Genomic DNA, 23,377 nt, shown 5'->3' on the forward strand with positions numbered 1-23,377 from the left:
TGGGGTGCAGTGCAGGTGCAGTGATGGATGCTGTGTGGGGTACAGTGCAGGTGCAGTGATGGACGCTGTGTGGTGTGCAGTGCAGGTGCAGTGATGGATGCTATGTGGGGTGCAGTGATGGATGCTGTGTGGGGTGCAGTGGGGTGCAGTGCAGGTGCAGTGTTGAACACTGTGTGGGGTGCAGTGCAGGTGCAGTGATGGATGCTGTGTGGGGTGCAGTGCAGGTGCAGTGATGGACGCTGTGTGGGGTACAGTGCGGGTGCAGTGTTGGAGGCTGTGTAGGGTGCAGTGGGGGCGCAGTGTTGGACGCTGTGTGGGGTGCAGTGATGGATGCTGTGTGGGGTGCAGTGCGGGTGCAGTGATGGACGCTGTGTGGGGTGCAGTGCGGGTGCAGTGATGGATGCTGTGTGGGGTACAGTGGGGTGCAGTGCAGGTGCAGTGTTGAACACTGTGTGGGGTGCAGTGCAGGTGCAGTGATGGATGCTGTGTGGGGTGCAGTGCGGGTGCAGTGATGGATGCTGTGTGGGGTGCAGTGCGGGTGCAGTGTTGAACACTGTGTGGGGTGCAGTGCGGGTGCAGTGATGGATGCTGTGTGGGGTGCAGTGCGGGTGCAGTGATGGACGCTGTGTGGGGTACAGTGGGGTGCAGTGCAGGTGCAGTGTTGAACACTGTGTGGGGTGCAGTGCGGGTGCAGTGATGGATGCTGTGTGGGGTGCAGTGGGGTGCAGTGCGGGTGCAGTGGGAGCTACCTGAGACCTGGGCTCCACTCTGTAAGGACCATGAGGCGGTCAGCTGTGTGAGAACTGACAGAAGCCTTTTAGGGACCAGCTCCCCTCCTGCGGCCAGAAGGGCTGCGAGGCCCTCAGTCTGAGGCCAGAGCCGCTGACTGGGCTGGAGTCAGCCGTGGACTGTTGTGTGAGGTGCGGGTCAGGGCAAGGACAGCCTGTGGGCAGGGAAGAGTGGCGTGGCGTGGACCTGGGCTTGAGACGGTGGACTCCACGGAAGGCGAAGAGTGGGTGGGTCTGGGAGGTGGTGGGAGCGTCAGACGGGGTGCCAGAGCACAGGGAGAGGGGAAGCGGGCAGTGATGTCGTGGGGGGCTTCGGGCTCCTTGCGGCAGTGGCTGAGCAACTGCAGGGGCTTCCTGTGCAAACAAGGCAGGCCGTGCGGCACGCCCGTAGCCGCAGGAATACACACTCAGCATGCCAGTGAGCCAGCTGCTTTCCTACCTACCCAGTTTCCAAAAGGAGAGCAGAGTGCCCACCGTGGAAGGGCATTCCTGACAGTGGGGCTCGGGGTGTTCAGAACTCACATCACCTGTGAGCAGGGGAGCCTCTGCTGGGGATTGAAGTGCAGCAGCCGATGTGTATGTGTCCATGGAAACCGCGCAGCCTGCAGACAGCACCTGTATGCATCCCCAGGGTGTGGCCCCGGACGGGCCTTGGGGCTGGTAATGGAGGCTCTGCAGATACTTCAGCAAACACATGCACCAACTAGTAGATGCTGGAAAGTTACTCCAGCCACCATTGACGGAATCATGAAAGTATCCATAAGAAGCTGTCCCTAAAGAGGCCGAGATCAGAGAATCACAGCTCAAAGCCAGCACAGGCAGCGGGGGAAAAAAAGCTGTCCCTAGCAGCCATACACAGGGATGAGTTCCTATTTTGAGGGACTGCTGTTTGTCTTAACAGAGGTATAAAAAGCCATTAGGAGCAAGAGTATAGAGAGCCTCCCCTTCCCTGCTCCCCCCGCCCGCCCGTTCCCCCTGGAGGTCGGACAGGACAGATGGTTACAGAGGGCCCAGGGATTGGCTTCAGAAGGGGGGAGAGGGTTTGATGGGGAAGGGGAGGGCCGGTTCTGTGTCGAAGGGGGCAGAGGGTTTGATGGGGAAGGGAGGGCCGGTTCTGTGTGGAAGGGGGGAGAGGGTTTGATGGGGAAGGGGAGGGCCGGTTCTGTGTGGAAGCGGGGAGAGGGTTTGATGGGGAAGGGGAGAGCTGGTTCTTGTGGAAGGGGAGAGGTGTGCTGGGTGACCCTCCTTGGTTGTGAGGCCCCTTCCTTTTGGCCAGAAGGTGTTGTTTTGGAGGGCAGAGGGAAGGCGCCTGGCCGGTGAAGTCTGCCCTCCACTCGGGGCCAGCCGGGTGACCCAGACCTAGCAGGGTGGGTGAGGGCAGAGCTGCCTCAGGCGGGAATGGCCCGAGAGCGTGGCCTGGGCCAGGGCCTCTGGTTGGGAGGCTCACCGCAGGCCCCGAGCCTGGCCTCCCTGACGTGGTGCGGGTTAACCCTGACTGTCCTCACAGAACAAGAAAAAGAAGAAGACTGATTTCATCCCGTACCGAGACTCTGTGCTGACCTGGCTCCTCCGGGAGAACCTGGGTGAGGACTTGGGGGCCCCGAGGGGGGCTCTGCCCCGCTTCCTGGGCACAGCGGGGCGGGGGGGGGGTAACCGGGAGGGCTAGCCCCTCCCAGTGGGGCCCTTCTGGAAGGCCCTGTCCCCGGGAGCCAGGGTGGCTTTGGGGGCTGGCAGATGTGCGCCCCGGTGGGCAAGGCAGGTGGTGACACCCAGACCAAGCACCCACCCTTCCAGGTCTCGGTTTCCCTATCTGTAACATTAATCTAGGACTTAGTGAGTTGGGGAGCTCTGCTTGTCTGCTGCTTTTGAGGGACAGGGCTCCGTGAGCCCCACTCCTCTCTGCCTGAGTTCCAAGCCCTGAGGGATACGCAGGATGATGGCAGCAGGCCCGGGCCGCGTGGACCCCACCCTAACGGACTGGCCCAGGCTTCTCCCCGCTGTGTCCACAGCCAGCCTGGGGAGCGGTGCACCGGCCGGAGGGAAGCTGGGGTCTGGGTGTTGGCCGCGGTAGCTGTACCCCACATCCAGCCAGGCCCGTCTCTGGCTCCGGCAGCGTGGTGTGCAGGGCAGGTGTGCCAGGTGGGGCCAGTAGAGGGGACTCCGGGGGACAGTGGGAGGCTGAGAGAGGACGGAGGGTCACAGAACTCACATCCCTGCGTGAGGTGCAGGAGCTGGCGGCAGGCCTCTCCCACGGTGGGGGGCAGGGGCGACCCTCCTATAACCCCTCCTGGGGTCTGGCAAGACCTTGTTCTTCCCGCTGTGACCAGAGAGTCACACCGGGGCATGGCATGGAGGCGCAGGCCCCTGAGCAGGCAGGACCCCCAGTCCACTCGGGGCGGGGGTAAGAAGCAGTCCCGAGGGCTGGGGTGGGGTCAGTGCTGACCCTGGCACAACCACCAAGGCCACCAGCCGCGTCCCCTGCATCCCGAGGGAAGGGACGGTGTCCTCCCACAGTTATTACTGCTCTGGGCCGTGAACCTGGTGTGAAATACCGAGAAAAGCGCTTCAGCAGACATGGGCCGGAGGGTGTGGAGAAGAATGGAGCGTAAGCTGTTTCATTTCGGAGGAAACACCATGGAACCCTCCACAACTGGCCCCATGTGTGGGGTGATGGGGGACCTAACAGCCCCGTGTGTGGGGTGACGTGTGTGGGGTGGCGGGGGGCTAATGGCCCCGTGTGTGGGGTGATGGGGGACCTAACAGCCCCGTGTGTGGGGTGACGTGTGTGGGGTGGCGGGGGGCTAACGGCCCCGTGTGTGGGGTGACGTGTGTGGGGTGGCGGGGGGCTAATGGCCCCGTGTGTGGGGTGGTGGGCTAACGGCCCCCCCGTGTGTGGGGTGACGTGTGTGGGGTGGCGGGGGGCTAATGGCCCCGTGTGTGGGGTGGTGGGCTAACGGCCCTGTGTGTGGGGTGGTGGGGGGCTAACGGCCCCCCCGTGTGTGGGGTGACGTGTGTGGGGTGACAGGGGGCTAACGGCCCCATGTGTGGGGTGGTGGGCTAACGGCCCCGTGTGTGGGGTGACGTGTGTGGGGTGACGGGGGGCTAATGGCCCCGTGTGTGGGGTGGCGGGGGCTAACGGCCCTGTGTGTGGGGTGATGGGGGGCTAACGGCCCCATGTGTGGGGTGGCGGGGGGCTAACGGCCCCGTGTATAGGGTGATGGGGGGCTAATGGCCCCGTGTGCGGGGTGGCGGGGGGCTAACGGCCCCGTGTGTGGGGTGACGTGTGTGGGGTGATGGGGGGCTAATGGCCTCCCGTGTGGGGGGTGGCGGAGGGCTAACGGCCCCCCGTGTGTGGGGTGGCGGGGGGCTAACGGCCCTGTGTGTGGGGTGGCGGGGGGCTAAGGGCCTCGTGTGCGGGGTGATGGGGGGTTAACGGCCCTGTGTGCGGGGTGGCGGGGGGCTAACGGCCCCGTGTGCGGGGTGGCGGGGGGCTAACGGCCCCGTGTGTGGGGTGGCGGGGGGCTAACAGCCCCGTGTGCGGGGTGGTGGGGGGCTAACGGCCCCGTGTGCGGGGTGGTGGGGGGCTAACGGCCCCGTGTGTGGGGTGGCGGGGGGCTAACAGCCCCGTGTGCGGGGTGGTGGGGGGCTAACGGCCCTGTGTGCGGGGTGGTGGGGGGCTAACGGCCCCGTGTGTGGGGTGACGTGTGTGGGGTGGCGGGGGGCTAACGGCCCCATGTGTGGGGTGGCGGGGGGCTAATGGTTCCCCGTGTGTGGGGTGGCGGGGGGCTAATGGTTCCCCGTGTGTGGGGTGGCAGGGGGCTAATGGTTCCCCGTGTGTGGAGTGGCGGGGGGCTAATGGCTCCCCGTGTGTGGGGTGGTGGGGGGCTAATGGCCCCATGTGTGGGGTGGCGGGGGGCTAATGGCTCCCCGTGTGTGGGGTGGTAGGGGCTAATGGCCCCGTGTGTGGGGTGGCGGGGGGCTAATGGCCCCGTGTGTGGGGTGACGTGTGTGGGGTGGTGGGAGGCTAACGGCCCCCCGTGTGTGGGGTGATGTGTGTGGGGTGGCGGGGGGCTAACGGCCCCATGTGTGGGGTGGTGGGGGGCTAACGGCCCCGTGTGTGGGGTGGCGGAGTGCTAACGGCCCCGTGTGTGAGGTGGTGGGGGGCTAACGGCCCCATGTGTGAGGTGGCGGAGTGCTAACGGCCCCCCATGTGTGGGGTGGCGAGGGCAGGTGGACAGCCAGCCCTGGCAGTCATGGGGTGCCAGGAGAGGCCGCGACTCAGTTTCCCCTTTTGCCTCAGTCTCCTCATCTGACAGTGCCAATGGGAGGGAGGGAGCTGTGAGGCCCCAGCTTTAGGCTGAGCCTCTGGGGTACCCGGGTCGTCTCCCTGCAGGTGGCAACTCCAGGACTGCTATGGTGGCAGCCCTGAGCCCTGCCGACATCAACTATGATGAGACCCTCAGCACGCTGAGGTGAGGCCTGGGGAGGGGGAGGGGCCACGGGGGGCGTGGGGGAGGGGAGGGGCCACGGGGGCATGGGGGAGGGGGAGGGGCCACGGGGACATGGGGGAGGGGCCACAGGGGGCATGAGGGAGGGGCCACGGGGGCATGGGGGAGGGGCCACGGGGTGAGGGTGAGGGGCCACAGGGGTGTGGGGGAGGGGGAGGAGAGGGGCCACTGGGATAGAAGTGGGGAGGGGGGAAGGGGGAGGGGCCGTAGGGTGCATGGGGGAGGGGCCATGGGGATGGAAGTGGGGTGTGGGGGAGGAGGAAGGGCCATGGGGGCGTGGGGGAGGGGGGAGACCATGGGGACAGGGTGGGTGTGGGGTGCGGGGGAGGAGGAAGGGCCACGGGGGCGGGGGGGAGGGGGGAGACCACGGGATGGGGGTGGGGTGGGGAGCTGCCTGGACTTCACGAGTCCTGATCTGATCTCTCCAGTGCTGCTCTGTGAGAACCCGGCTTGGCCGGCATGTCAGGGACGGGTGGGCATCCTGGAGGCAGCCTGGGCTGACTCTGGCTACCATTTTGGGTGCAGTGGGAAGCGGGGCTAGTGCCCATGTATGCATGTGTTGACACTTGGTGTAAGCCGTGGCCTGTGCGTGGCTGGCCTCTGCCCCGGAGCCGGGCAGACGCGAAGGGCCCCTGTGCGGCAGGAGGCCCTCTCCCTTCTGCCCCTCAGAGGTGGGGCCATCCTCAGGGGCCTGCGGCGGGGTGACCTCACCCCAGGTTGGGCACCCCTGAGCCCGTGGGCGGGGATCTGCCTCCCCAGCCCTGCGCCCGCCTCCCCTGCCCAGGTATGCGGACCGGGCCAAGCAGATCCGCTGCAACGCCGTCATCAACGAGGACCCCAACAACAAGCTGATTCGGGAGCTGAAGGACGAGGTGACGCGGCTGCGGGACCTGCTCTACGCCCAGGGCCTGGGTGACATCACCGACAGTGAGTGTCTGCGAGGGCTGCCCTGGGCAGGCCTGGGCCTCCAGCTCCGGGCCTCCTGGGCCACTGCGTCCTGACTCCCGGGGCCCCCATGGCCGGCTGTGGCCAGAGCAGGGTGGGCGGGTGCGTGGAGCCCCGTGACTCCCCACCCCTGCTGAGCTCCCGGGCAGAGCATGTCTGGGGAGGGCGTGGGGCCAGGCTGGTGCTCCGGCCCTGGCTTGGGTGGAACTGCACGGTTTGGGTGTGGAGCTGGTCCTGGTGGGCCAGGCATAGTTTCCTGGAAGCCTGCGGGGTGGCCATGGCTGCTGGACCACGGGGGTGCGGGCTCTCTCTCCCCACGGTAAGGACCTCTGCCACCTGCCTGCAGCGCCTGCGCTGCACCGTGGGCGTGCAAACCCCTGGAGATGAACTTGCTCTGTTTCTCTGTCTCTCCTCCCCCTGCCTGCTCGCCCTATAGCCAACACTGTGCCTGGAGGACCCAAATGTGTGTATTCCCCACGCCACTGCGTCTCTGCTTCCCGCCTGGTCCCGGGGCACAGGGCGGCACGGGCTGGGAGGGGAGGGCCACCATGACACCACCTTCCTTGGCTCCCCATCTCGGGGCTATAAAGAGCAGCCCCCCATTCGCAGGGGCCTCCCCCTCGATAGGAGATCGTGTCTGCCTTCGAGCCGAATTCCTGGCTCTTCCCGAGACTGAGGCAGCAGGGAGGTGGAGTGTAGGCAAAATCTTCTCAGGCCCGAAGTGGCCAAAGTCAAACCCTGACCCCTGAGTTCCCACAGCCTGGGAAGGTCAAATGTCAGCACTCGAGGGTCGGAGGGCCGGAAGGCAATGCCACCCCGGCTCTGGGCTCAGGCCTGCCTCCACCGGCCAGTGCTGCGGCTGCCCCCACGGGGCCTCTGTCTGGAAAGCACCCGGTCCGTGCTCATGGTCAGCCATGCCCAGCCCTGTCCTGCTTTGCCTCTGGCCTTCGACCACAGGCTCTGCTGCCTCCTGTCACCCTGCCCCGTGCCTGGTGCTGCCCTGTGCTGGCCACCGCGCTGCTGTGTGTGCTTCTGCTGGGGGGGCTGGGCACCTCCCCTCCAGGTGTCGCAGCCCAACTCCTGGGCTGGGGTGGCTGAAGTAGGGGCTCCCTAGGGACCTCTGCCCACCTCCTCCTCTAGAGGGCCTCGGGCCTGTGTCCGGATTTAGCCAGACGGTTAGCATACCGAGTCTGATGCCCAGAGGGGCACAGAGGCCCAGCTGAGGGTGGGCAGGCCCCCCGCAGGGGTGCAGCGTGGTTCTGGGTGTCCCGGTGGATGGCAGTGCCTGGGGAAGCCAAGGCCACGGGCGGCCTCTGGCCAAGAACACGAGCCTGGGAAAGGGCGTTGGGAGACGGGGCCGTGGGTGGTGGGGTGGGGCGGGGCTTGATGGGGTCCAGAGGGCCTGAGTGCTGCTGTCCGGAGAACGGGCCTTTGGCCGGGCAGGGAGTAGGCTTGGCCCTGGCACCGTGGCCCTCACCATGGCAGGAGACAGGAGAAAAAGAGGCCTTGCATGTGCTGTCCCCGCCTGGCTGGCTGCCGGCCCCCTCCTTGGTGGGCTCTGCTCCCTTCCTTCCCCTGGCCCCGCTGCTGGCTTTCTCCCCGCTGCATCTCTCTCCCCCCTCTGTCTGTCCACCTGGCCTTCCCTTCCTGCCTCCGACGTGTCCGACCCTGGGAGCCGTAGCTAACGGGGGCAGGGCCGAGCGGTGTCAAGCCCCCGACGCTCTCTCCACAGTGACCAACGCCCTGGTGGGCATGAGCCCCTCCTCCTCGCTCTCCGCCCTGTCCAGCCGCGCAGCCTCTGTGTCCAGCCTCCACGAGCGCATCTTGTTTGCTCCAGGCAGCGAGGAAGCTATTGAAAGGCTGAAGGTGAGGGGGGCACGCGTCCCAGAGGGGCCAGGCTCCGGCACACAGTGAGGCTCGAGGAGCTGGGCCGGCCCCGTCCTGGGCGCAGCCCCGCTGGGAGGGCAGCTGTGGCGGTGTGGGGCGTGGGGCGGCCAGGTGCGCGTGACCCATGGCGCAGAGGCCTGGCGGGAGTTCCTGTGAGGGGCTCGGCCTGGAGGGAGAGCCACTCGCGAGGAGAGCCGGGCCGAGGCCTCTCCACGAGTCCGGCAGGGAGCAGGAGGCGTGCAGTGGCCAGCGCGCGGGAGTCCCGTCCTGCCTCCGGCTGCCCCTTCTTGGCAGCTCTCAGCTGGCATCACACAGAGCTGTGCTGACTGAGAAGGGTGGCAGGGGGCTGAGGGCCCTGAGTCCCTCCCTGCTGTCCCATGAGACCCCTGCAGCCCCCCCGAGTCCCTCCCTGCTGTCCCGTGAGACGCCCGCAGCCCCCCGAGTCCCTCCCTGCTGTCCCGTGAGACACCCGCAGCCCCCCGAGTCCCTCCCTGCTGTCCCGTGAGACCCCCACAGCCCCCCGAGTCCCTCCCTGCTGTCCTGTGAGACCCCCGCAGCCCCCTGAGCGCCTCCCTGCTGTCCCATGAGACCCCCGCAGCCCCCCGAGTCCCTCCCTGCTGTCCCATGAGACCCCCGTAACCCCCCGAGTCCCTCCCTGCTGTCCCATGAGACCCCTGCAGTCCCCCGAGTCCCTCCCTGCTGTCCCATGAGACCCCCGCAGCCCCCCGAGCGCCTCCCTGCTGTCCCGTGAGACCCCCGAGTCCCCCGAGCGCCTCCCTGCTGTCCCATGAGACCCCCGCAATCCCTCGAGCGCCTCCCTGCTGTCTCGAGAGAACCCAGCAGCCCCCCGAGTCCCTCCCTGCTGTCCCATGAGACCCCCGAGTCCCTCCCTGCTGTCCAGTGAGATCCCCTCTATGTGACCCCTGTCCCCTCCCTGCTGTGTGTGACCCCTGTCCCCTCCCTGCTGTGTGACCCCTGTCCCCTCCCTGCTGTGTGACCCCTGTCCCCTCCCTGCTGTCTGTGTGACCCCTGTCCCCTCCCTGCTGTCTGTGTGACCCCTGTCCCCTCCCTGCTGTCCTGTTTGACCCCTGTCCCCTCCCTGCTGTGTGACTCTTGTCCTCTCCCTGCTGTGTGTGAGACCTCTGTCCCCTCCCTGCTGTGTGTGTGACCCCTGTCCCCTCCCTGCTGTCCTGTGTGACCCCTCTCCCCACCCTGCTGTCCTGTGTGACCCCTCTCCCCACCCTGCTGTCTGTGTGACCCTGTCCCCTCCCTGCTGTCCTGTGTGACCCCTGTCCCCTCCCTGCTGTGTGACCCCTGTCCCCTCCCTGCTGTCTGTGTGACCCCTGTCCCCTCCCTGCTGTCTGTGTGACCCTGTCCCCTCCCTGCTGTCTGTGTGACCCCTGTCCCCTCCCTGCTGTCCTGTGTGACCCCTCTCCCCACCCTGCTGTCCTGTGTGACCCCTGTCCCCTCCCTGCTGTCCTGTGTGACCCCTGTCCCCTCCCTGCTGTGTGTGACCCCTGTCCCCTCCCTGCTGTCTGTGTGACCTCTGTCCCCTCCCTGCTGTGTGTGTGACCCCTGTCCCCTCCCTGCTGTGTGTGTGACCCCTGTCCCCTCCCTGCTGTCCTGTGTGACCCCTCTCCCCACCCTGCTGTCCTGTGTGACCCCTGTCCCCTCCCTGCTGTCTGTGTGACCCTGTCCCCTCCCTGCTGTCCTGTGTGACCCCTGTCCCCTCCCTGCTGTGTGTGACCCCTGTCCCCTCCCTGCTGTCTGTGTGACCCTCTCCCCTCCCTGCTGTCTGTGTGACCCCTGTCCCCTCCCTGCTGTGTGTGTGACCCCTGTCCCCTCCCTGCTGTCCTGTGTGACCCCTCTCCCCACCCTGCTGTCCTGTGTGACCCCTCTCCCCTCCCTGCTGTCCTGTGTGACCCCTGTCCCCTCCCTGCTGTGTGTGACCCCTGTCCCCTTCCTGCTGTCTGTGTGACCCTGTCCCCTCCCTGCTGTGTGTGTGACCCTGTCCCCTCCCTGCTGTGTGTGTGACCCCTGTCCCCTCCCTGCTGTCCTGTGTGACCCCTGTCCCCTCCCTGCTGTCTGTGTGACCCTGTCCCCTCCCTGCTGTCTGTGTGACCCCTGTCCCCTCCCTGCTGTCTGTGTGACCCCTGTCCCCTCCCTGCTGTGTGACCCCTGTCCCCTCCCTGCTGTCCTGTGTGACCCCTATCCCCACCCTGCTGTGTGACCCCTGTCCCCTCCCTGCTGTGTGTGTGACCCCTGTCCCCTCCCTGCTGTCCTGTGTGACCCCTGTCCCCTCCCTGCTGTCCTGTGTGACCCCTGTCCCCTCCCTGCTGTGTGTGACCCCTGTCCCCTTCCTGCTGTCTGTGTGACCCTGTCCCCTCCCTGCTGTGTGTGTGACCCTGTCCCCTCCCTGCTGTGTGTGTGACCCTGTCCCCTCCCTGCTGTCCTGTGTGACCCCTGTCCCCTCCCTGCTGTCTGTGTGACCCTCTCCCCTCCCTGCTGTCTGTGTGACCCCTGTCCCCTCCCTGCTGTCTGTGTGACCCCTGTCCCCACCCTGCTGTGTGACCCCTGTCCCCTCCCTGCTGTCTGTGTGACCCTGTCCCCTCCCTGCTGTGTGTGTGACCCCTGTCCCCTCCCTGCTGTCCTGTGTGACCCCTGTCCCCTCCCTGCTGTCTGTGTGACCCTGTCCCCTTCCTGCTGTCTGTGTGACCCTGTCCCCTCCCTGCTGTGTGTGACCCCTGTCCCCTCCCTGCTGTGTGACCCTGTCTCCTCCCTGCTGTGTGTGTGACCCCTGTCCCCTCCCTGCTGTCTGTGTGACCCTGTCCCCTCCCTGCTGTCCTGTGTGACCCCTGTCCCCTCCCTGCTGTGTGTGTGACCCCTGTCCCCACCCTGCTGTCCTGTGTGACCCCTCTCCCCACCCGCTCCCCAGCGCTGGCTTGGGCTGGCTCTGCCCCTCTCTCCCCCAAGTTTCCTCAGAGCAACTGTGGTGCGGCTGTGCAGTAGAGTCCAGAGTCTGGGGCTGAGGGACATGGTCACAGGCCTGGCCCGAGGCCGGGGGGTGGGGGGGTGGCTCGGTCACAAGGGCAGAGGGTCCTCGGGAGTGTGGGAGGCCTGCTCGGGTTCATGTGTGTGGAGAAGCAGACAGAGCCCTTGCGTCTCTGTGGGAAGGACGGCCCTGGCTGGCTTGTGCTGGGTTTGCTTTGATGTCTGCGGGGCTGTGAGTGCTCCGCCATCCCCTAGGCCTCGCTGTGGGTAGGAGCCCGAGCCTCAGGGCTCTGCAGCCCCTTTCCCCACCCAGACCTCACCCACTCTGTCCTGCTCCTCTCACAGGAGACAGAAAAGATCATTGCTGAACTCAACGAGACCTGGGAGGAGAAGCTGCGGCGGACGGAAGCCATTCGGATGGAGAGGTGAGCGGTGGGGACGCTGAGCCCAGGGCGGGGCAGGCCCAGCGAGGGGCCCACGGTCCAGCCGGACGTGACGGAACCCTGACCTGCACACCCTCGAGCGGTCACGCCCCGGTCACGCCCCGGTCACGGGACAGACCCGTTCTTCCTGACCCGTGGGCCTCTGCCTTGCGTGGCCGTGGCCACTGGCCATGGAGGCCTGGCGATGCAAAAAGGCTGGGGCCAGCCGTGGACGCCGTCCCTCACGGAGCGGACCGGAGAGCGTGGCGCCGCCTCTGGCTCCTGCCGCGCTGCCCGGCACTGAGGCCTGGGCTCCCGGCACGCTGACCCCGGCTCTGACCTCCAGGGAAGCCCTGCTGGCGGAGATGGGCGTGGCCATGCGGGAGGACGGCGGCACCCTGGGTGTGTTCTCCCCCAAAAAGGTAGGAGCTGGGCCCAGGCCCCTGGCACCCCCTCCTGTGGGTGGGTGCTGCCCCTGGGGGAGGGGGAGCGTCGGCTTCTGGAAGGAGTGGGAGTGGGCTGGGGGCCGGCCCAGCACCGGGCAGCCCCTTCCTACCTCCCAGCCAGACTTGTGTGGCGGGAGGCTTGGCGTCCCCCGCCCGTCCTCCCCTGAGCCGTCCTGGAGGCTCGGGCCCCTCTCGCGGCTTCGCGGGGCAGTGGCTGGACGGCCTTGTGGGATGGCCGGGACACCCGTGCCGCAGACGCACTGAGGAGTGGCCTGAGCCGGGTTCCCTGTGGGAAGCTGAGGAAGCACCACCTAGGCCTGCTTCCATCCCGCAGCCCCTTGGCCTGGGACGGGGCAGAGTCCTGGGCTGGGCTGGGGGGAGCAGAGACCCTGGGTGGGAGGGAGGAGGGAGGACGGAGCGGGGCTGTGGGCCGGCCCTGCGCCGAGGGTGGGCGGGGAAGGACACGGGTGGAGGCAGTGCCAGACCCCAGAGTCAAGTAAAAAGTGGTCACCATTGTGTGGTCCCACATGGGGTGCCCAGGACCCCGGAATGGGGGTGTACAGCAGTGCTGGGACCCGGCCTTTGTTCTTCGTGTCCAGGGCTCATCACGGGGCCTCCCCGCCCCTCCGCAGCCCACTTCCCCTCCACGTGCCCAGCGCTGGTCTGGCCTGCACAGTCCGGCCCCAGAGTTTTCTTTCTCTCTTGCCCTGGTTTGAAGCCACCAGCCTGGCTAGGCCTGCGGAGCCGGCTCTGGGGTCCTGGGGTCCTTCCTGGGGGACTCTTTTCTCAGTCTTCTGTCTTCTCTGCCGGGCTGTGGGCGGGGGAGCAGGCTCTGTGTCCCTCAGAAGCCAGGCCTGGGGAAGGGGGATGGCTCAGAGCGGTGATCTTGGGGAGGGGAGGGCCAGTGCGGAGCCCCTGCCCCTCCCCAGGAGAGTTAACTCCCCCCCCCCCCCAGACGCCGCATCTTGTCAACCTGAATGAGGACCCGCTGATGTCCGAGTGTCTCCTCTACTACATCAAGGATGGGGTCACCAGGTGGGGCCTGGTCGGGGCGCTGGGGCAGGCGGGGAGGGGCGGCCCCTGGAGAGGCGTCTGCCCTAACATTGCCGCCCTCCGGCCCTCCTGCAGGGTGTTCCCGCAGAGCCCTGTGGGCCGCGTGGCTTTCCCGGTGGCTAGGCCACGTCCCGGGGCGTGGCACCCACTTCTGCTTCCTCTGCTCCCTGCGGGGAACCCCACTTTCCCCACAGTGCACACCTGGGGTGATTCTAGGAAGTCCCACGGGAGGCCGCGGGCTGGGTGGGCCCGCGTGCGGCTGCCTCATGCCCCTTACCTGCCCGCAGAGTGGGCAGAGAGGACGCCGAGAGGCGGCAGGACATCGTTCTCAGCGGACACTTCATCAAGGAAGAGCACTGTATCTTCCGGAGCGACTCCCGGGGAGGCGGCGAAGGTAGCCCTGCTGCAGCCCCCTCCCCCCACCCTGGCCGCCGGCCAGGCCACCTGCCCAGCTTCTCGGCTCTCAGTGGGTTTCTGGATGGAACATGTGGCGCCAGGAGGGGTGTCGTATGGGGGCCAGGGCTGGTGTTCTTATGGGGACGGCCTCTTTGAAGGCCGGGGAGCAGGCAGCGTGGGGAGGGGTGGGTGGGCGGGGAGCCAGGCTGGGGGGTGGGGGGAGGGGGGTAGCCATCTGTGCATTTCCCCGCCCTCTCACAGGCCTCTCTCCAGAGGATGGCATTTTACGTTTTGGCCGGGGCTTGCGTGTCCGTGCGCCATTCGTGCCCACGGTCCTCCCGCACAGGCCCACGGCCAGTGTGGCCTCTCCTACAGATCTGTGACTGGAGCCTGTGGCCGTGTGCGTGGCTGGCTCTGGAGGCTGCCCCGTGTGTGGCTGGGAGGGGAGGGGCACCCCCAGGATTCTAAGCTACAAGGACGCCACAGCCCTTGGGGACACAGTTGCTACACTGTCACATAGTCTGCCGAGAGACCCGGCCCTGGAAGTCAGGCCTGACTGGGGTCCGCAGGCGTCCCTCCCGAGACGGTGTGGAGATGCCGTGAGGCTCCTCTGGGGCCCAGTGCGTGGCGCCCTGGCCAGGTTGTGTGAACAGGGATGAGGAGCCGGGGGACACACACCAGGGCCAGGCAAGAGGAGCCATCTGAGTGATAACCCCCTCCCCACTTCTCTCTGTCCTGTAGCTGTGGTGACCCTGGAGCCCTGTGAGGGGGCAGACACGTATGTCAACGGCAAGAAGGTCACAGAGCCCAGCATCCTACGATCAGGTATGGCTGGGGTAGACGGGGGTTAGATGAGGTTGGGCTGGGGTGTGAGGTGAAGTCCTGTCTCCACGTTGGAGTTGCTTGTCTACCTGTGGTGTGCTTCTTGGGCAAACCTGGGTTCCCGTAGGTGGCAGGGCTGTGGCCCTGACCAGCCCACGGGGCTCCCTCACTCTTGGGCACCCAAGCGCCCCGCTGTCAGGAACCAACATGGCAGGATTGGCAGGAGCAGAGAAGGCCCACTCACAGACCACAGACCCTGCCTGGGGAAGCCAGGCCAGGCCTGCCCGGAGGCGGCTCCTGTTTGGAGAAGGGATGACCACTGCCGTGCTGGGCTCAGGAGAGAGGCCTGGGGACCAGTACCTGGACTAATAAGACATCGAGTTGAGGGAGGGGGGCGGGATATCTCAGCACCCGAGGGCCAGCACCTGGGCTTGGCTTCATTCCCAGTTGCCACAGTGCTCCTGGAACTATGACATCCACACACAGCACACAGTGCTCCAGTCCCTCCCTTGGGAAGTCAGACAGGATGTGTCAGGCGACTCTGCATGACAGCATGGTTGGGACCGGCAGAGAACAGAGTTATGGGGGCACCGACACACACAGCTGTGGACAGAGCTACAAGTTGATGAACGTGTGTGTGCGTGCGTGTGTGTGTGTGTGTGTGTGTGTGTATGAGATATGAGCATTATACACACATACCTGATGTGTATTGACAAGTGTGCACATACACACGCTTGTGTTTGTGTGTGAGATTGCAAGGAGCTGGCCTATGCGTGTGGTGGTCACTTTTGTCACTGTGACAATGTCTGAGGTAAGCAGTGTAGAGGAAGGACTTGGGGCTCGTGGGGTTGGAGGTCTCGGTGCATGGCCAGCTGGTTTCTGTGGTGAGGCAGAGCTCACAGTGGCCAGAAAAAGAGGAAAAAGCACAGGAAGGGATCTGTGGACAAAGTCTATCCTTTGGGATGAGCCCCTGGCTCCCGGCCTCCTCCACAGAGGCCACTCCTGGCACACCCCCTGACAGAGCGGGCCTCGTGACCCCAGTGCCTCGTGACAGTCCATAGCCCAGGACCACGCCTTTGTCACATGATGCTTTTTAGGGGACGCTTCAAGTCCAAACCAGAACATTCCACCCCTGTCTCCACATAGCTTTCATAACGCAGTACATTCTGTCCCTCACCAAGAATTCTCACAGTTTTAAAAGTGTTACTTGAAAATTCCACGTGTCCTCCGCGACTCCAGGCGAGCTGTGCGGTGAGCTCGTGTGAAATCAGGGCGCTGGGACGGGGTGTGTGCATCCTCATCCCAAAGAGGTAGGGACGAAGAGAGCAGCGCGGATGGGACCGAAGCAAGGGCGGAATCCAGCAGCGCAGACCCTACATCCCATAGCTCTGTGTGCGTGGCACCCGGGGCCTGGGAGCCCTGCGTGTGAGGTTGACACCAGCGTTCGAGACCCCAGGCTCTGGGAGTCGCACGTAGCCAGCCACTGTGGGGAGGCCTGGAAAGGAGGCACGGCGCGTTTGGCTGTCAGTGCCAGGCCAGGGGAAGGCAGCGGAGGCTGGTGGAGCCAGGGCAGGGGGTACCGCAGAGTCTGCAGACAGGACCGCCTGAGGCCGCAGGCACGAGCCCCGAGCGGTGGCCAGCTCTGAGAGGGGCTGAGGCCAGCCTCCAGGCCGCATCCCTGCACTGGCTGCCCGCGCTGCCCAGCCTCTGCCTGCCTGGGGAAAGGGGGAGTTGGGGGGCTGCTGAGGTGAGTGTGTGGAGCCCCTGATGCGTGGGTAGTCCACGTCCTGCAGACCCGGCAGTGGCCAGGGCTGGGTGGCAGCTGGGGTTCCTGCAGCTGGCCTTCCCTGGGGGGTGCCAAGGGCTGGCGGAGGAGGCACCGCCCCATTTCCACTTGTCACCCCTTGGACCGCGCGAGGCGCCTTGCGGGTCCCCACGCCCAGCCCCCCTCTGTCCTCAGGGAACCGCATCATCATGGGCAAGAGCCACGTGTTCCGGTTCAACCACCCCGAGCAAGCCCGCCAGGAACGCGAGCGCACGCCCTGCGCAGAGACGCCCGCGGAGCCCGTGGACTGGGCCTTCGCCCAGCGGGAGCTGCTGGAGAAGCAGGGCATCGACATGAAGCAGGAGATGGAGCAGAGGTGAGGCCCGGCCCGCTGCCGGCAGGGGCAGCCACCGGCCCGGCGCTCACGCCTGCCGCCTCTTGCAGGCTGCAGGAGCTGGAAGACCAGTACCGCCGGGAGCGTGAGGAAGCCACCTACCTGCTGGAGCAGCAGAGGCTGGTGAGGACGCTGTCCCCACCTTGTCCCCCGCCACCATGCCCAGCTGCCCCACGGGAGAGCCCCCCCCCGGCCGCTCCCCGTGCTCCAGCCGGCTGTGGAGTCACGCTGGGCCTCTCTCTGCAGGACTACGAGAGCAAGCTGGAGGCCCTGCAGAAGCAAATGGACTCCAGGTACTACCCAGAGGTGAACGAGGAGGAGGAGGAGCCCGAGGATGAAGGTGAGGGCTCTCAGGCGGCTGCTGCTTCCGTCAGGAGGGCCAGGAGACGGAGGGGAGGGCAGGGCCAAGGCCCTGGAGAAGCGGCGGCTGGCCAGCACTGCCCGGGGGCAAGCCTCTGCCTGGGCGGCACCGCAGAGGCCGATGTGGGAGGCTGTGCACAGGTGGTGAGCACACCTGAGCTGCCCCCTGTGCTCCCCGGGGGGAGCCAGCCGCAGGGGCTCCCTGTGGGGGCCCCCAAGGGGGAGGTCCGCTCCGCATTTCACCCCAAACCCTCCTCCTCTGGAGGACTCAGTGGACAGAGGGCTGAGCTGGCTCCTCTGAGCCCCCTCCCCGCCCTCTCCAGACTGCCCTGACTTCATCCCAACCCTCAAGCCCGGTGAGGGGAGCTTGCGCTGCTTTGTCGCTGGGCACAGGGGGGGGGGGGGGGGCTCTCCCATCACTCACAAGGCTGATCTCCTTCCTCTGAACGCAGAGCAGTTACTGGGAACAGAACTCCCCGGTGTAGGGCAGGGGGCTCTTCAGAGCCCCATCGCCCAGGGAGGGCAAGGCCCGGGCCCAGCCCTGCCCCCGGCTGGCCTGGCAGAACTTAGCCTTTTCACTCAGCGGACGGCCCTGCGCACAGACTGCTCTGGCACGGGCTTGGCTCGGCACTCCCCATGCTGGGCAGACCCGTGGACCTTCCGGAGGCTGGGGTGTGGTGGGCCACGGGTGGTATTGCTTTGGTGGCCAGTGTGTCCTCTCCCACAGTCCACTGGACGGAGCGGGAGTGTGAGCTGGCGCTCTGGGCCTTCCGGAAGTGGAAGTGGTACCAGTTCACGTCCCTCCGGGACCAGCTGTGGGGCAATGCCATCTTCCTGAAGGAGGCCAACGCCATCAGCGTCGAGCTGAAGAAGAAGGTGGGCGCCCATCCCAGGCCGCGCCTTTTCCCAGTGGGGACCATGCACACCTGCTAGGGCAGCTGCCCGCAGGGGGACTTGGCACTGGGCCAGCCCTGGGAGGACAGAGCCCTGCCTGGCCTGGGCTCCGGCAGGGGCGGCTGCCCGGGGGACTGGGCAGTGGGCCCTTGGCCTCTTCTACTAGGGGGGATGGCAGGCGAGGTGCACCCACTCCTAGTGGTGTCTGGAGGGTTCTGGGGAGCCACTGCCGGCGCCTGAGAGCTTGGAGAGCTGAGCAGCCCTCTCAGGACCTGGCTCCCGCTCACCGAGGGGCTGATGGGCATCGTCATCTGCTGGCCGCAGGTCCAGTTCCAGTTTGTCCTCCTCACCGACACCCTGTACTCGCCGCTGCCACCTGACCTGCTGCCCCCAGAGGCCGCCAAGGACCGAGAGACACGCCCCTTCCCCCGCACCATCGTGGCTGTGGAGGTCCAGGACCAGAAGAATGGGGCCACACACTACTGGACACTAGAGAAGCTCAGGTGTGGACTGGGGTCGTGGGGCGGGCAGGTGGGTGGGCAGGGTCTTGCTCCAGGATGGACTGGGCTGGGCCTCACAGCAATGGTATGGATGTGTGTCTGTCAAGGTGAGAGGAAAAACATGGTTAGAGCCCCAGTGCTTCCTCCAGCGCCCTGGTCAACAGGAAGAGTAAATGCTGGGGTTTTCCAGTGGTGGGGGTCCCGGGGGCCCTGCATCCTGGGAGCCAGGACGCCGCTGCCCAGCTTGAGGTCAGGGGCCTGGCACCACAGCCAAGCAGTACCTCAGGGCCTGCGGGGTGGGCTCTGTCCCCCAGACCAGGCAGCTGGGACGGGACACTCAGACTGTCTCCATCCTGGAGTCTCGGGAGGACCAGGAGTGGTAGAGGAACACCGCAGTACCCCCACGCTGCACCACTCACTCCGACATGTGACGGGCCTTCACGAGGGGCGGTGACCGAGCGGAGATGGTGGACGGCTGGGAGGAGGGGTGGACGGGACGCACAGCAGGCCTGCGGCTGTGGCGGGAGCCGAGGGCTAGCGCGTCCTTGGGCAGCTGAGGGCGGAGGCTCCTGGCCGTGATGCCGTCCACGCTCCCAGGCTCCCGACCACCCTCCCCCGTCTGTCCCGTCTCTCACAGTCCCCAGGTGGAGCCTCAGGCAAGGGCTGTCCTGAGGTCCCCGTGCCTTGCACAGTTGACTGAAGGTGGGCGACCTTAGACAGTGCGTGAGACATCAGGAGGGGAGAGAGCGGTAGACTCGGGTAGGGTGGCCTGTCCGGGGGAGGCAGACTCACTGACACGGTGTCGGCTGCCTCCCTTGAGGGGGGCTCTCTCCCCGCGAGGAAGGCCCCCACAAAGAGGAAAACACAATCAGGAGATGCACACTTGCTCATGCAGCTCACACACACCCGTGTGTGCACGTGCTTGGGCGAGCACGCACACGGCCCACGCCACACGCCCCCTCCCCCGTCTCCCAGGCGGGCTTCTGAAAGAAGCCGTTCTTGGGGTGGCCAGGCTCACCCTGAGCCTGGGAGGGCCAGCCTCGCGTTCCTTCCTGCCCCATCTTACCGGGGATGATCGTTTAAAAAGCAGGCCCGGCTTCAAGGCCCCACGCCCACCTCGCTCCCCGTCACTCTGTGACTTGAGCCCGCTCCCAGCCCATGCACACCACTTTCAGGCTTGGGTTCTCTTCACCTGTCCGCCCCTCAGGGGCCGACAGTTGCCCATGGTCCTCTGTCCGTTTCCTCCTTCCCGCCCCTCTTTCCAGTCGGGATTGTGGTTCAGAGGTAGGTCTCACGGCTGACAGGCCAAGGAAAGGTTTCTGTAGTGAGGAGCCCGAGCCGGTGATGCTAGGGTGCCGTGGACCACATCGAGCTGCTGCACCAGGACAGGAGGAGAGCCCCGGCTGAGCCCCCGCCCGCTCACCGTGTCCGCAGGCAGCGCCTGGACCTGATGCGGGAGATGTACGACCGGGCCGCAGAGGTGCCCTCCAGCGTCGTGGAGGACTGCGACAACGTGGTGACCGGCGGAGACCCCTTCTACGACCGCTTCCCCTGGTTCCGGCTGGTGGGCAGGTGTGCCTCTCCCCTCCCCCACAGAGCAGTGGAAGGGTGGGCGGGGGGCGGGGGGCGGGCCTCCTCCTGGGACCCAGACTCACCGCTGCCCCAGCTCCGGCCTGAGAAAGGGCCCCATCCTGTCTGTCCTCCCTCCACCTCAGCTGCCTGCACACTGCTCTCCACGCACCGGGGCCATCATTCCAGGGGCCCAGACGCTGTGTGTGAGTGTGTGACAGCGTACAGCCGCCAGGGCCACTGGTGGCCTTCGGTGGAGACGTGGGGCAGGGCTGTGTCACCCAGGCTGCAGGGTGCGGTCCTCCCGCGTGGACTCCGGCCCGCGGTGCGCACCCAGGCCCTCTCTCTACCGTGACAGTCTGAGGCCTCCACGTGGCCGCCCGGCAAGCCTTGGGTGGCTGATGGGGCTCACGCCCGTCGGAGCCTCCCGGCCAGCCACGTCTGTGGCGTGGCCCTGGGAACGGCGCTGGGGCTTCTCACGTTTCAAAGCCGCATTCTCAGAGGCGTGAGAGCGTGGCTTTACACAGAAGCTCCTGCCGCGCCGTCCTCGAGCCGCTGTGTTAACTTCTCTCTGTCTTGTCGCACTCACCCCAGCTCAGTCATCTCTGGCTGCAAAGGCTACCCTCTTCTCAACACATGCATGAGCCAGCGCATGGCTACTCTCACCCCCTCTCCCACCTTCTCGAGCCCCGACTCCGACACCACCACCGAGCCTGCCGAGGAGCAGAGCGTGGGGGAGGAGGAGGAGGAGGAGGAGGAGGAGGAGGAGGAGGACCTGGAGGACGACGTCTTTCGGGAGCACGCGCAGTGCGACGGCCGGGACCCGTTTTACGACCGGCCCCCCCTGTTCAGTTTTGTGGGAAGGTTGGTGAGGTTGAGGCATGCTGGGGAGGAGCCAGCTCTTTGCGCAGGAGCACTGCTGTGGCACGATCCGGTGTCAGGGCCACCCGGACCCTCCAGGACAGGCAGGCTAGGGACCGGCCTCGAGGAGCCCGAGGGAGCTGGGCTGCCCCCACGGTGGGGCCTGTGCCCCCTGCAGAGGGTTCCTCCCCCAGCCGGGAGGTCTGCGTCCAGCTGCACAATGGGCAAGGGCAGCAGAGCGCAGCCCTGCAGAGAGGATGTGACCGTGGCTCAGTTGCTCCCGATGAGGGCCTAGCGGGCGTGTGAGGGGTGAGCCAGGGTGCCCGGCCTTTGTCCTGGGGGTGAGCGTCGTCCCCGCGAGGTGGAAGCTGCCCCTCTGCTGTAGTCTGTGGAGAAGCAGGCAGCGCGTCTGCGCCGCGCACTACACTCAGGGGAAAGGAGCAGGACTACCCGAGGCTTTGGGGGCAGGGGAGGCTGCGTCTCCCATACCCATCCGGTTCAGGGGCCTGGGCAGGCCCTCCTTCCACCCGAAGGGTGAAGATGGCTTCCTCTCTCTAGCCTCCCCCATCTCTGGAGAGAAATGGGGCATGTGGCCCCACGCTCTCAGACATGCCTTGCGGAGAAGAGCTGGCCACTGGGTCTCCTGGGTCAGGAGGTGGAAGGAGGGGCAGGAAGAAGTAGCCACAAAACTGTAGAAACGGAACGGGGCATAGGGGCATCTCCCTCTGGAAACAGCAGCAGCTACAAAGTCTTCCTGTGTGGAAAGGCGGAAGACAGTTTCATAGCTGCCGTTCTTAGTTTTGAGATTGCACTCTTGGGCTATGATGATGGAAGTTTCCCTGAGTCTTGGCCTTGGGTTCCAGTACTGGAATCTGAAGGCTGGGATGGACCCCTGCAGATGAAGAGGTTTCCGGGGCCCGCCCTTCCTTGGTAGTGGAAGTGATAGCATGAGATTCCCCCTCCCCCAAGCTGAGAAGGCAGCCCGCTCCATGGCCTGCCGCGGACTTGCTCTGACTAGTTTTCCCTGACTGTCTCCAGCTGGTATTAGGAGTGTTGAGTTGGCCAGGGGACACAGGTGGGCAGCGTCCCCCTGAACACATCCCGCTCTGCGGGCCCCAGGCCGGCTCCACAGGCTTCCTCCAGCAAGGCCCCCAGGCCTCCCGCGCCTGCCGGGCCCTGGGAGTGGCTCCGGGTGCCAGGTAGGCGGGGGTGAGGACAGGCAGGGAGAGGGGAGTGGGAGAAACGGGGTGTGGGCTCTGCAGTCTCACAGAAAGAGCTGGGTCCTTCCAACGTCGTTTCCCCCCTTGTGGATTGGAGATTTCACGAAAGTACCAAGCAGATCAAATGCCACCTGCGCGCGGCCCGGCCCCTGCCGTGGGGTCTGTGAAGGGCTGCGTGCGGCGGTACCCTGACCTTTTGGTTTGGCAAGAATTGGCTTTTCCCGCACAGCAGCTGCGCAGGCCAGCTCGGGGGAGACCCCGCTGCCGATTTTCCTTTCATCCTCTCGGAAGCTGCTGGCTCTCTCAAAGCTTAAGCAGAAGTAGGGTGCCACTGTGGTCCCCTGGGGAAGGGCTTCCCCGTCCCGGCATGTGTCTCTGCACCTCACCAATCTGTGGTTAGCACGCCTCCTCCCTCCCGCCCAGCCAGCCTCACCGCGCTCTCCCCCCCCCCGCCCTCCCCTCCCCGGCCATTTCAGTCTGCTTCAAGGTGCTCTGGACTTCCAGCCAGAGCCAGGGGCACCTCCCCTCCTCCAGGGTCAGGCTGTCCAGGGCCTCTGCTGGTGGCACTCGGGTGCCTGTGGCCTGGGGTGGTGGAGGGTGTGGCATCTGTGGCGCAGACTGAGGGAGTGAGCCGGGGTCTCTGGGAAAGGTGCTTCCAAAACAGAGATGGGGGGGCAAGAGGGGTGGGTGGGTGCGACATTGCAGAGAGGAGGGGGAGAGGGGTGTCCGGGTGAGGGTCCCAGGAGGGAGCCAGCCGGGGGAGGGGACGTGTCACCAGGAGCAGCGTCTGGCACAGGTGGATGTATCCGGCCGGCGGGAGGTGGAGCGTGGGTCAGCCCGTGAGGCCCTGGGTGCCCTCAGCTCTTGCCAGTGCCTCGTGTCTAGGCTGCCTATCTGTCTTTGTTCAGGGCCTGTGGAAGGTGTTTCTTCCATCTGAGTGGGTGTGGTGTGGCTGGGATTGTGTCAGGGCACCTCGGGGGGCGGGCACTGGTGTCAGGTGACACGGGCAGAAGCGCCAGGCCGCAGACGTAGCCCTTAGCCCCATACTCCTGGCTGCGCTGGTGTGTCCTCTGGCAGAGGGAGCTCAGGCCTGCCTTGCCAACCACCCCCCCCCCCCCCGAGGCTGCTGCTGCTACTGGGCGGGAAGGTTCTGGACCCTTCTGGCTCAGTGAATCTGTTGCTGTTGCCAAGTGGACTGAGGCTGGGTTGTGGGGGAGATGGAGGGACCTTTGACCTTTGCCTTCTCCGACACTTAACGCCAGAGCTTCAGCTCCTACCTAGTGAGGGAGCCAGGGCAGAAGGCGCACCTGCCCAGAGCTGCAGGTGTAGAGATGCGGAGGCTTTGGACGCAGATCCCAGGGCTCTTTTCCACTGTCCAGCCCGTGGGGCCCTCGGGAACGGCCTGCGGTGTGGATGTGGGTCCTGGCGAACTGCAGTGCTCTGACAGGGAAGTTCTCAAAGGCCGAGACAGAATGACCTCCCGGGGAGGTGTCAGGCAGGTGGGCGCAGTGAAGCTGGTCTGGGTCACGTTGAAAGCTGGCCGAGGGCCTGCCCGC

General features: G+C 66.1%; 1 protein-coding gene across 11 annotated transcripts in view; it reads left to right on the forward strand.

The window, feature by feature from the left end:
* The window catches only part of Kif1a (kinesin family member 1A), an 89,403-nt gene that overhangs the window by 32,333 nt on the left and 33,693 nt on the right, over positions 1–23,377 (forward strand). For 3 of the 11 annotated variants that reach the window (XM_070002754.1, XM_070002852.1, XM_070002937.1), the window contains exons 11-27: positions 2,296–2,371; positions 5,182–5,260; positions 6,081–6,223; positions 6,678–6,704; positions 7,974–8,107; positions 11,465–11,544; positions 11,888–11,963; positions 12,943–13,022; positions 13,328–13,434; positions 14,178–14,261; positions 16,219–16,399; positions 16,468–16,540; positions 16,664–16,757; positions 17,505–17,653; positions 17,996–18,174; positions 19,606–19,743; positions 20,335–20,604. In XM_070002754.1, the coding sequence (XP_069858855.1) occupies positions 2,296–2,371; positions 5,182–5,260; positions 6,081–6,223; positions 6,678–6,704; positions 7,974–8,107; positions 11,465–11,544; positions 11,888–11,963; positions 12,943–13,022; positions 13,328–13,434; positions 14,178–14,261; positions 16,219–16,399; positions 16,468–16,540; positions 16,664–16,757; positions 17,505–17,653; positions 17,996–18,174; positions 19,606–19,743; positions 20,335–20,604 (1,970 nt within the window). The remainder of the gene's footprint in view (positions 1–2,295; positions 2,372–5,181; positions 5,261–6,080; positions 6,224–6,677; positions 6,705–7,973; positions 8,108–11,464; positions 11,545–11,887; positions 11,964–12,942; positions 13,023–13,327; positions 13,435–14,177; positions 14,262–16,218; positions 16,400–16,467; positions 16,541–16,663; positions 16,758–17,504; positions 17,654–17,995; positions 18,175–19,605; positions 19,744–20,334; positions 20,605–23,377) is intronic. The other 8 variants (XM_070003197.1, XM_070003269.1, XM_070003325.1 and 5 more) reach the window with 3 other exon arrangements.

This window comes from Dipodomys merriami, unplaced genomic scaffold, assembly GCF_024711535.1.
Source record: "Dipodomys merriami isolate MVZ:Mamm:240054 unplaced genomic scaffold, mDipMer1.0.p SCAF_1, whole genome shotgun sequence".
Lineage (NCBI taxonomy): Eukaryota > Metazoa > Chordata > Mammalia > Rodentia > Heteromyidae > Dipodomys > Dipodomys merriami.